This window comes from Globicephala melas, chromosome 12, assembly GCF_963455315.2.
Source record: "Globicephala melas chromosome 12, mGloMel1.2, whole genome shotgun sequence".
NCBI lineage: Eukaryota > Metazoa > Chordata > Mammalia > Artiodactyla > Delphinidae > Globicephala > Globicephala melas.
The window spans coordinates 54,411,573-54,424,383 of record NC_083325.1 but is presented as its reverse complement, the minus strand read 5'-3'; the positions used below and the strand labels follow the sequence as shown (position 1 = coordinate 54,424,383).

At 36.2% G+C, this 12,811-nt stretch overlaps 1 protein-coding gene across 2 annotated transcripts in view; it reads left to right on the top strand.

Moving 5' to 3' along the window:
• The window catches only part of CAMKMT (calmodulin-lysine N-methyltransferase), a 402,917-nt gene that overhangs the window by 23,192 nt on the left and 366,914 nt on the right, over positions 1-12,811 (top strand). For both annotated transcript variants that reach the window (XM_060309608.2, XM_060309607.2), the window contains exon 3: positions 5,208-5,272. In XM_060309608.2, the coding sequence (XP_060165591.1) occupies positions 5,208-5,272 (65 nt within the window). The remainder of the gene's footprint in view (positions 1-5,207; positions 5,273-12,811) is intronic.

The following is a 12,811-nucleotide window of genomic DNA, read 5'->3' as shown; positions in this document are numbered from 1 at the left end:
TTGATTTGCAGTCCCCCAGTGACTAATTATGTTATATGTTTTTTCATGTGCCCATTGGCCATTTGTATAACTTCTTTGGAGAAATGTCTATTCAAGTCCTATGCCCATTTTTAATTGGGTTGTTTGTCCCTTTGTTATTGAATTTCAGACTTCTTTATATATTCTGGATACTTAACCCATATCAGATATGTGATTTGCAAATATTTTCTCCCATCTTCTGGGTTATCTTTTCACTTTCTTGATAGTGTCCTTTGGTGTACAAAAGTTTTTAGTTTTGTTGAAGTTCAATTTATCTATTTTTTTCTTTTGTTGTTTGTGTTTTGGGTGCCATATTTAGCCCTCACTTACTTTTAACCTCTGGTTTCAATCTCTTGATACCTTTAGGCTTCAAATTTTTCTCTGGTAGCTTTTCTTTTTCCCCTCTTCAGATAATTATCTGCCCCAGTTACTTGCTCCTTAATCCTTACCCCATAGGCCATTCTTTAGAAAAACTCAAAGGTCCTCAGTTCTAGCATAGCTTTAGGTGCTTATGAAAAAAATTTCTTGGCTTTGGGAAGAAAAAACTGGCTACTGGTAAACTTTTTTCCAGCTTTGTTGAGATATTGATATAATTGACATATAACATTGTATAAATTTAAGGTATACACTGTGTTGACTTGATTCACATATATTGCAAAATGATTAGTACCATACTACTAGCTAACACTTCTATCATGTCACATAATTATCATTTCTTTTTTGTGGTGAGAATATTTAAGTTAAAGGCTTGGGAAACAAGTTAAAGCTTCGGAGTTTAGGAGAAGATGGAGTGAACTTTTTATACCCTGGATATGTTAGCAAAATGTTATGACTGTTATATAACATTAATTATCAGTGTAATGGTAAAACTGAAGTTTGATAAGGTCCCTTCCTTGCAGGTATTACTGTCTAATAACCACATTGTCCAGGCAGGACCTAGGTAAACAGTTGAAAGATTAAGGGTAGACAAGATCTTATAGAGTTGACACTTGAATAAAGTATAGATGACTCTGAACAAAGAAAAGTCCTTGAGTTTGGGCCAATTGAAAGGGAACTTGAAATAATCAAACTGAATCTTTACCACACTGTGTTCATGGCAGTTTTCCTATAAGTAGGACTAATTCTTATACCATTGAAGACAATGATTGTTGACATTTTTCTTTCATAAGATGCCATCTTTTAGGGTTCCTAGACTTCGTAGATAAATGATTTTCATTTTTGTAAGTTACTTAGAGGTATAGGATTAGTTTTCCTGTCTCCCCACCCTGATCCCATTTAATGTCATAGGGTATACTTTCTGCTTCTTGGCTTCAAGAAATAATGCTTTCAAGAAGACAAGTTTTATGTCACACTTTCTTTTTTTTTTTTTTAATAAATTTATTTATTTTATTTATTTATTTTTGGCTGTGTTGGGTCTTCGTTGCTGTGCGTAGGCTTTCTCTAGTTGCGGTGAGCGAGGGCTACTCTTTGTTGCGGTGCGCGGGCTTCTCATTGCGGTGGCTTCTCCTGTTGCAGATCACGGGCTCTAGGCGTGTGAACTCAGTAGTTGTGGCTCACGGACTCTAGAGCGCAGGCTCAGTAGTTGTGGCGCACAGACTTGGTTGCTCCGCGGCATGTGGGATCTTCCCGGACCAGGGCTCGAACCCGTGTCCCTTGCATTGGGAGGCGGGTTCTTAACCACTGTGCCACCAGGGAAGCCCTGTGTCACACTTTCTATTTTTAATACTGCTTTTAACTTTTAAACATGCATTTTACTTTATCCCAGTTTCTGCTTTTTAGAAATCTTTAACTTCTTGCAAAATATATGTACCTTTTTTTTTTTAACTCTTGTCTCAGATTTCTTTTCAAATGTTTATTTCATCTTGATGAGAGAGAGAGAGATAGAGTGACAGAGAGAGCGTGCGAATGTGCATGAGAGAATGTCCTTATTAAAACTAGGCCATAAAGCAATTTCACTTTTAGTTATTTATCCTAAAGAAATAATCAGAAAGGGGCTCAATGCTATTTCTACAAGGGTGTTCATTGAAACAATATGCATAAAGCACAAAAGTGGGCATAATCTAAAAATCCGTCGTAAGGTGTTGGTTCAGTAAATTATGGTGCATTCATTGGACTACTTGGCAGCCATTCAAATCATGTTGCAGGAGAATATTTAATGATGTGGGAAACTTTATAATATGTTAAATGAAAAAATACAAATTGAAAAACTGTATGGACAATGTGCTCTCCGTTATTTAATGACAGGTCTATGAGCATAGCATAAAATTTGAAGGCTATATACCAAACTATTAACTGTGGTTACCTCTGCATGATAGGATTATGGGCAGTTTTTTCTTGAGGAAACTGTATATTGCTTTTATATTTAGGAAAAAGTTTTTTGAGTTCTAAGCTGTATTGCTGATCATTTTAATAGCTTCATCTTGTGCTTTAGATGTTTAATGCTTTGTTCTTTTTCCTCTCTTGTCTGACATGTATGTTGTAGTTTCCTAACATGGAAAAGTTAGGCGTAAATAACCTCTTCTAGAATCTTGCATCCACAGAGAAGGTGCAGAATCATTGTGTTATGAAGATGAAAGTTGGATTTGTGGTTGATAACTTCATTGCCTTAGGTTATGATATTGTTGAACCCAATGGTTATTGGGTCAGTGATTATTGCAGATAACTTTTTGCATCCTCACTTGGTCACTCCATGAAGGAACTTGGTCTCTGTGATAGAAATAAAATGTTGTTCTGAAAAGGGTATCACAGTTTACATGTGTTCTCTTACTACATGTATTAGCTTGCTAGGGCTCCCAGAACAAAACACCGCACATTGGATGGCTTAAACAGCAAGATTATTTTCTCACAGTTTGGGGTCTAGAAGTCTTGGATCTAGGTGTTGCAGGTTTGGTTTCATCCAAGACCTCTCTCTTTGACTTGCATGTGGCTGCTCTCTTGCTGCCTCTTCACGTGATTGTCCCCCTGTGCACATGCCTTATTGTCTCTGTGTGTCCTAATCTCCTTTTTTTGTAAGGATATGTATATATAATATATATAATATATATGAATATATATATAATATATATAATATATATTATATATATATTAGGGTTTACCCTAATGACCCAATTTTAACTTAATTAACTCTTTGAAGGCCCTATGTCCAAATTCAGTCCCATTCTGAGGCACTGGGGGTTAGGGCTTCAACATATGAATTTTGGGGAGACAGTTCAGTCCATAATAGTATATATCATTTGTGATGAGTTTTAATGACAAAGTAGTATGGATGAAGTAAATTTTATTGTGAATTATTAATGGTTATTATAAACTATTACAACATCTGAAAGAACTACAGCTGTAAGTTATATAGGGGAGAATGTAGAAGATTGTAGATGTGTTAGCACCAACTTTTTGTAATCACCACTGGAAAAGTAACTCAGACTCTATGACCTACTGATTCAGGTCACACCTAATGTGATTCAGGAGTCCTGGCTAACACAACACTGCCACTAAAATTTGGGAAATGTATTGGTAATACGCCTTCTGCCATTCTTCGAAATAAATTTATTTTTTTTTCTCCTAGCTGGGCTACATGACAGGACCCTGTGGTGGCTGGTGTCTCATGGTCCTAGAGAAATTTGTAGACCCTCTCCCTTATATACTCTTACATGTGACAATGGTGATTGTTTTCTCCCCAATGAATCCTGGGGCTGACCTGGACTTTTAACTCACACTGCTACAGTCTCCTGCTTGTGGATCCTTCCTAGGGGTCTCATAGAGTGGGACCTGTTTTGTGATGTATCCAAAACTGATCTCTTTTGGGTTAGTAATTCCTTAAGGGAATGTTCTTGTTGAAATACAAAATATTTTCATTTTCTACCTATATTTGGGAGACCAAAGGTGACTATCTCTTAGGAAATATAGTCCAGAGTTTTAGTTTTTCTGTTTCATTGTTACTGTGTTAATGTAGTTACGATCTATAATATTGGTGGAATTATTTAAGCTTCAGGAGTGTCAGACTGGATTTAAAGTTTTTCCTCATTCAAATAAAGGCATACTGTGTTTATGTGTTATAGGTGTATAATGCATTTACGTAGATGTGTGTATATATTCACACACATACTTGGTAAGATAGTTTGATTAAAAAATAAGAAATTTGGGCTTTTATGGGTAATTGCTCTATTTTTAAATTAGTGGGGTCATGGAAGGTTCATGGAATATGAAGTTCAGGTTTTAGCTCTTCCAGTTACTTGCTGTGTGATCATAGGCAAGTCTTTGAACAAATTTTAACTCCTTATAATTGAATAAGAAACTAACTAGGGGCTTGCCTGGTGGCACAGTGGTTAAGAATCTGCCTGCCAATGCGGGGGACACGGGTTTGAGCCCTGGTCCGGGAAGATCTCACATGCTGCAGAGCAACTAAGCCTGTGCGCCAGAACTACTGAGCCTGTGCTCTAGAGCCTGTGAGCCACAACTACCGAGCCCGCGTGCTACAACTATGGAAGTCCATGCGCCTAGAGCCTGTGCTTCGCAACAATAAAAGCCTCTGCAATGAGAAGCCCGCACACCACGATGAAGAGTAGCCTCTGCTTGCCGCAACTAGAGAAAGCCCGCGTGCAGCAATGAAGACCCAATGCAGCCAAAAATAAATAAATAAATAAATATATTTTTTAAAAAAAAGAGGAATAGAATTAAGATCAGTGAGCAAGATACAAAACATTTGCCCCCTGACATTTAGAACTCCCTGTAAATGGAATGTGCAGACCTGAAGGTCTGTTAGTTCTTTGTGACTGAAGTTCTGAATTTGTTGGGTCATAATAGAAGGAACTTATGTATTGTGGAATGTGGTAATGAAAGTTGATTGTTTATTTTCATTTTGAGAGTCTCAAAGTGTAGGGTTTTGTTTTGTTGTCTTTATAAAGGTAAATAATTTATGTCACATTTATATAATTAAAACAATAACTATAAAAATATTTATTAGTACTTTAAAGTGTAGATTAATCATCAAGAAATGTCATAACATTAAATATCCCAAAGACTCATCTGTTATTTCTTTTCCTTCTCCCTCTAGTGGGCAGAAATATTTTAAAAACACCACATGGAAAGGGTTATTAGTATTGAGCGTATCACAATATAGTCTCAGCTTTTTAGAAGATTAATAAATGTTAATATTTCAGAATCATTAAAGAAAATGCTTTATTCCTTTCTAGGCATAATAGTGGATCTTTGAATGTTGAAGATGTTCTTACCAGCTTTGACAATACAGGAAATATTTGTAAGTTATATACCCACTGTATAGAAATATTTTTAGTGTTTTTAAAGTGAATTTTTAATTTTTTTCACAGTGTTTATTTTATTGATGTGTGTGTGTGTGTGTGTATGACAGAACATAGGTCAGGAGGAACACTGGATTCTCCAGTACTATCCCTTTTGTTTCTTGTTTTCATTTTGACCTTTTCAGTTAATCAGACCAACAGAGGGGCTGTCTCTCCCTTCTTTGCTGTGTTTGGGTGTGTGTGTTTCTACTTCTTGCTTCTTCTCTCTTTCACTAAAGAGTGAACCCAGAACATTTTTCTTTGCTGCTAATATACTTTAATACCAGAATGATTTTATTTTATGCATTATTATAATATTATAGGATATATTGATTTCTTATCTAAGTCTCTGATTAAGTCATAATAGATTTCTCCACTGAGAAAATCATTTAATTATAATGTCACGTAATGAAAGAAATCAAACAAGAAATATCCTTATATCACTGTGTTAAACAGCATACCATGATAGAAGCGGTGTACTCCTTTATGTGTTGCATAGGCTATTTTTCTTAAGATAGTGGATAATCAATGAAATATTACCATTTTAAATGTAAAAATTATACTCAAATACTTCTCAGGAAATTTCACAACTGTAACTACTTATTGTCTGAACTAAAATAACATATTCTGCTAACAGTACTACGTTATCAAATGCTTTCTAATTTTCGATCTGCATAGAATAATGTCCAGCAATACTCAGGCAATGATTTTGTTCTTATGCCCACACGATGGCAAGCTTTTGATTGTGGAGGAAAAAAATTTATGTATTTTGTCACTAAGGAATCTAACTATCCTAAAATTATCCTAAAATATTTAAAATAATGTAGGTTTCTTTTTCACGGATAGTGTTAAGTATATCTTTTAGTTTCTCTGTGTTGGCACTTGCTGAATTCTTTCCCAGTATTTTTCTTGGGGGTTGGGGCAAGGTCTGGGTAAGGGATACTAATGGTGGTTGAGGACACATTCTCCTTTAGTTCTGTGGTAATGTAAAATATCATTAAGTCAGGCTTATGCATACCCAATTTAGGAACATAATTCTAGAACCTTAAATGTGGATTTTTGATTTGGTAATGTAAAAATCAAGTACTGTTCCCAATGGCTCGGTATGAAGTAGGGCCACTAGCTGGCAGCATTATGTAAAATAAAAATATTTTCCTAAAGGTCTAAGCTATTATTTTGTGTATGAATAATGTGTTACACCCCCCCCCCCCACCGTAAGTTGTTGTTGCATTGACAAATGCAGAAATTGTATGTTAAAAGCTTTTTTTTCCCCCACTGCTGCCCATTGTTTGGTAGAAAGGTTTGAGCCTTTGGATTGAGACACACCTACATTTGAATCTTGGTTCTGAAATTAATCTTGAGCAATTTATATTATCTCTTTGAACCTCAGTTTTTTTTCATCTCTTAGAAATGGACATAATGTATGGAAAGTGTATAACATATTGTATTCCTCATACTTGATACTCGGTAAATGAAACTCTTTATTATTACCAGTGGTGAGTACCTCTAAAGCTTTGCAGTTTTTTTTCTAATAATGAAGAAAGTATTTTTAAAAATTATTCTGGGGCTTCCCTGGTGGCGCAGTGGTTGAGAGTCTGCCTGCCGATGCAGGGGACACGGGTTTGTGCCCCGGTCCGGGAAGATCCCACATGCCGCAGAGCGGCTGGGCCCGTGAGCCATGGCCACTGAGCCTGCGCGTCCGGAGCCTGTGCTCCGCAACCGGAGAGGCCACAACAGTGAGAGGCCCGCGTACCGCAAAAAAAAATAAAATAAAATAAAATAAAATTCTGATGTTTTAAAATAAACTATTTTGATTGAACTAACAAGGTGGGAAAATAGATCAAATTAGAAAAATAGTAATTTATTAAAATGTCTTGTCATAAATGTGGTCTTTTTTTAAAAAATAAATCTATTTATTTATTTATTTTTGGCTGCCCTGGGTCATTGTTGCTGCGCAGCCTTTCTCTAGTTGTGGTGAGCAGGGGCTGCTCTTCATTGTGGCGTGCGGGCTTCTCATTGTGGTGGCTTCTCTTGTTGTGGAGCACGGGCTCTAGGCGTGTGGGCTTCAGTAGTTGTGGCACGCGGGCTCTAGAGCGCAGGCCCAGTAGTTCTTGTGCCCGGGCTTAGTTGCTGCGGAGCATGTGGGATCTTCCCGGACCAGGGAATCGAACCTGTGTCCCCTGTACTGTCAGGCGGATTCTTTTTTTTTTATTCTTTTTTGCGGTACGCGGGCCTCTCACTGCTGTGGCCTCTCCCGTTGCAGAAAACAGGCTCCGGATGCACAGGCTCAGCGGCCATGGCTCACGGGCCTAGCCGCTCCACGGCATGTGGGATCTTCCCGGACCGGGGCACGAACCCGTGTCCCCTGCATCGGCAGGCGGACTCTCAATCACTGTGCCACCAGGGAAGTCCGGCTGGCGGATTCTTAACCACTGCACCACCAGGGAAGTCCATAAATGTGGTCTTAAAAACCTGAATGTATTGCCAAGTAAGAAGTGATAAAAATAAGACTTCTTAAAACATTTTGTTTAGTGTAACTTTTATATTATACTCTTTAAAAATGTATAATGATACTTCAACTTAATGTAAAATTGATAAATTCCTGTTACAATAAAGTAAATCTTGATTATAACGTTTATATAATCTTTGCCAAGGCTTAAAGTGATCAAGGATTGAAAAAGTGATTTCTCATTTGATGTCTCAAATGTTTGATTTTACCCTAATGGTGACATTAGATTGAGTTTGTGACTGGAAAACCCAGCAGAGGGCGCTAAAATCACAATTCTGTCTCAACAGATCAATATAACTGGAATAAATACCTTGAATAGTAACCCTAAGCTTTCATCATGTAAACATAGAAATATGTATGTGTAAACATCTGTATTTGATTTATTTCTTATGTATTTAATATATTCAACAATTCATTAATACAAAAGAATAGATTTTCCTGACTGATATTTTTCTTCATTTTTTTTCATTTTTCTTTAAACAGGACAATTTATTTTTATTGTTATTCATTTTAATTAATTAATTAATTAGTTATTGGCTGTGTTGGGTCTTCGTTGCTGCACGCGGGCTTTCTCTAGTTGCAGCGAGAGGGGGCTACTCTTCGTTGCGGCGCGCGGACTTCTCATTGCAATGGCTTCTCTCGTTGCAGAGCATGGGCTCTAGGCACGTGGGCTTCAGTAGTTGTGGCACACGGGCTCAGTAGTTGTGGCTCGTGGGCTTTAGAGCACAGGCTCAGTAGTTGTGACGCACATGCTTAGTTGTTCCGCGGCACGTGGGATCTTCCAGGACCAGGGATTGAACCTTTGTCCCCTGCATTGCTAGGTGGATTCTTAACCACTGTGCCACCAGGGAAGTCCCAGGAATTATTCATTTACTTCAGGAGTTAGTTTACAGGTTTACATAACTTCCTGATAATAGAAAAAATAACTTAATTAAAATACTTTATAGTTACAACCCCCCATACATGTTTATACAAAATACACATATGTGAATATATACAAAATATATTCATGTTTAGTGGAACTATTAATCTCAATTTTAAGTTAACTTCAAAAACAAGTAATGCTTTTATTCATTGTAAATTTTCAAAGATGAGACAATCAGTCTTAGTCCGAGTTTGTTTATGCTCTCACCAGAAAGATATGGAAAAAATCTTTAATTTTGGAAAATTAATGAAACCTCTAGATAATTTATTTCCTGATATGTTAGAAAAGAAAATATTCTTTATGTTTACCTCTGTTATTTTTACATGTGTGGCTTGCAAAATGTTTTATGTTTTTGAGATATCCTTTCAGTATTTGAATTCCTTTGAATGTTGTAGGAAGAAATTAAAATGAATCTCCACACAGTCATTTCTCCATAATGATTCATTGCTCTATAGGATATGACCCCAATCTTATTTTTACATGTTTATATTTGCTGCTGTGGAAAACAAATTATTTTGAAAGTCAAGCTTCTTTTTTGCTTACCTCTAACTAGGGTTAGGTATGCATATTCCATCTTTGGGTTCTAGTACTTGAGAACGTACTTCCTTTTTAACTATCAAAGCTACTCTGTGGAGAGGTTGTGTCTGCTATTGATTCATCATGCCTGGAAAGAGATGCAATCAAGCAACCTAGGGAAAAGTATAGGATGCATCCTTCACTTCAGACGAGGTGCTGGCTGCTTCTGTGTTTCACGTAACATGCCAGCTTGGGTCACAAGAGAGTACTCTGCAAGCACGCAGCAGATCTCTTGCTTCTGTTTTCTCTGTGGGCAGAGTCTCCTTTCCAGCCAGTCCCTGACCTCCAAAGAAACCCCATCATGCTGTATCTCTTCTGAAACCATTTTCTCTTTCTCCAAGTCATCTCTTTCCTCTACTGAAATGAATTTTTGAAAAATGTGATTCTCTTCAGCACTTAGTTGATCCAAATTTACTGTCATAGTATATAATACAACTATTTGCTACGTGTGAAATCTCATCAGTGCTTGGGATATAATTGCTTCACTTGGACTTTTTAGCACGTCGTCCTTGACAGCATGAACATATGATTAATACTTCTCATACAATTTATTGTATACAATATATACAATATAATGTGTATAAGCCATTAAAGGCTTAGGAAGCCAATAGTTATTATATTTCATTACAGTAACCTAGTGTGATTCAGGAGTCCTGGCTAACACAACACTGCCACTAAAATTTGGGAAATGTATTGGTAATACACCTTCTGCCATTCTTTGAAATTTTTTTTTTTTTCTCCTAGCTGGGCTACATGACAGGACCCTGTGTTGGTTGGTGTCTCATGGTCCTAGAGAAATTTGTAGACCCTCTCCCTTATATACTCTTACATGTGACAATGGTGATTGTTTTCTCCCCGATGAATCCTGGGGCTGACCTGGACTTTTAACTCACACTGCTACAGTCTCCTGCTTGTGGATCCTTCCTAAGGGTCTCATAGAGTGGGACCTGTTTTGTGATGTATCCAAAACTGATCTCTTTTGGGTTAGTAATTCCTTAAGGGAATGTTCTTGTTGAAATACAAAATATTTTCATTTTCTACCTATATTTGGGAGACCAAAGGTGACTATCTCTTAGGAAATATAGTCCAGAGTTTTAGTTTTTCTGTTTCATTGTTACTGTGTTAATGTAGTTACGATCTATAATATTGGTGGAATTATTTAAGCTTCAGGAGTGTCAGGCTGGATTTAAAGTTTTTCCTCATTCAAATAAAGGCATATTGTGTTTATGTGTTATAGGCGTATAATGCATTTACGAGATGTGTGTGTATATATACACACATACTTGGTAAGATAGTTTGATTAAAAAATGAGAAATTTGGGCTTTTATGGGTAATTGCTCTATTTTTAAATTAGTGGGGTCATGGAAGGTTCATGGAATATGAAGTTCAGGTTTTAGCTCTTCCAGTTACTTGCTGTGTGATCATAGGCAAGTCTTTGAACAAATTTTAACTCCTTATAATTGAATAAGAAACAGTAACTAGGGGCTTGCCTGGTGGCACAGCGGTTAAGAATCCGCCTGCCAGTGCAGGGGACACGGGTTTGAGCCCTGGTCCGGGAAGATCCCACATGCCGCGGAGCAACTAAGCCCATGCGCCACAACTACTGAGCCTGCACTCTAGAGCCTGCGAGCCACGACTACTGAGCCTGCATGCCACAACTACTGAAGCCCGCGTACCTAGAACCCGAACTCCACAACAAGAGAAGCCACCACAATGAGAAGCCTGCGCACCGCAACCAAGAGCAGCCCCAACTCGCCACAGTTAGAGAAAGCCCACGCACAGCAATGAAGACCTAATGCAGCCAAAAAAAAAAAAAAGTAACAGTAACTACCTTGTAGTGTAGTAAACATCATATTAGGTAGCGTGAAAATAGTATGTAAACTGTAGATAATATTTGTATTAGTTTTTATTGTTAGTATTGATATCATGTCTCATTTGTTCTTAGACCTTCTCAATATCTTTGATATTGGAAAATAGCACAAGACAGGAAATATTTTTGGTGTGTGCCATCCTGTTTTAATATTTTGTACATGAAAACATAGTGCAAAGCTACATTATTAAAAGTATAGTATTACTGCAGAAATACATATATAAATCAGTGTTTTAGAAAAGAAGGTTCAGAAAGACAAAAATATATGTGATTTGTCACATGATGAAGATGGAATTTCAGTAAGAGTGGAAAGGATAGATTTTTCAATAAATAGTATTGGTTAGGAATTTAGAAAAAGATAACAAACCAAATCTCTCCTTTATACTATATAAATACCAAAATAAATTTAAGATAGATTAAATATTTAATTAAAAAATTCTAACACTCACAGATTTTTCAGATGAATAATTTTAAGATGTTGAAATAAGGAAGGCCCTTCTACGTGTGACGCAAATCCCTTGAATTTAAAGATGAATAGATTGACTAAATAAAGATTTAAAGTCACTTTATTCAAAAAGTATCAAAAAAGTTGAAAGACAAATGACAAACTGGTAATTATTATTTATGAAATATATGCAGAGATGTATTCTCTTTATTGTGTGAAGAGCTCCCACGAAGAAATAGCAAAAACAGGCTGTAGATCTATAAGAAAAAGACAAAGCATAGTTGAAAATTAGAAAAAGGTATTTCACAAAAGTAATACCAATACTCTATAAACATATCAAATGATTATTTTACTAGTAAAGAAGTAACGAAGTGCAATTAAACCAGTGAGATAGAATTTTTGTTATCAAATTGGTAAAGGTGAGAGAAGATAAGCCATGTTCAGCGAATTGTAGGGAAATGGGCCTTCGCATCCACTGTTGGTGGGAGGGTAAATTGATTGTACTTTTCCAGAGGCAATCTGGCAATATCTTTCACAATGTTAAGTACCCATTTCATCTGACTAATAATTCTTTTTCTAAGAAGTAGTGAAACCAATATGCAAAGGTGGAATGTAAAGGAATTCATTATAGCACAGTGAATAACTGGAAAAAAACATAAATCTTTAATTTTAGGTGACTGGCTAATTATGGATAATTCATGAGATGGAATATTTTGTAGCTGTTCAAGATCTCTAAGACATATTAGGTTAAAATATTACTGCAGGGAATATGATTCGATTTCTGTAATATATATACACTCATTAAGTAGGTATGTGTATGCATAGTACTATGTCTATATATTCATAGTGTTTGTTAGGGTATTGGAGTTATGCATGATTATCACTTTCTTCTTTATGCTTTTTAGTATTTGTTTCCTTATGGCTTGTATTAGGTAATGTTGTTTTTATTTTGAAAAAAGTAGATATTCTTTAATTTACAAATTGAGTATTAATTTTTTTTTTACTGAAAGCTGTGATAAAACTCAAATTGCATAGGACAGTACTGTGGAAAAAAGGAGCAATTCATTTTACTACTGATAAAAAATGTAAAGTATTTTATTTTTTTTTAAAGAAGATGTTGGGGGTAGGAGTTTATTAATTAATTAATTTATTTTTGCTGTATTGGGTCTTCGTT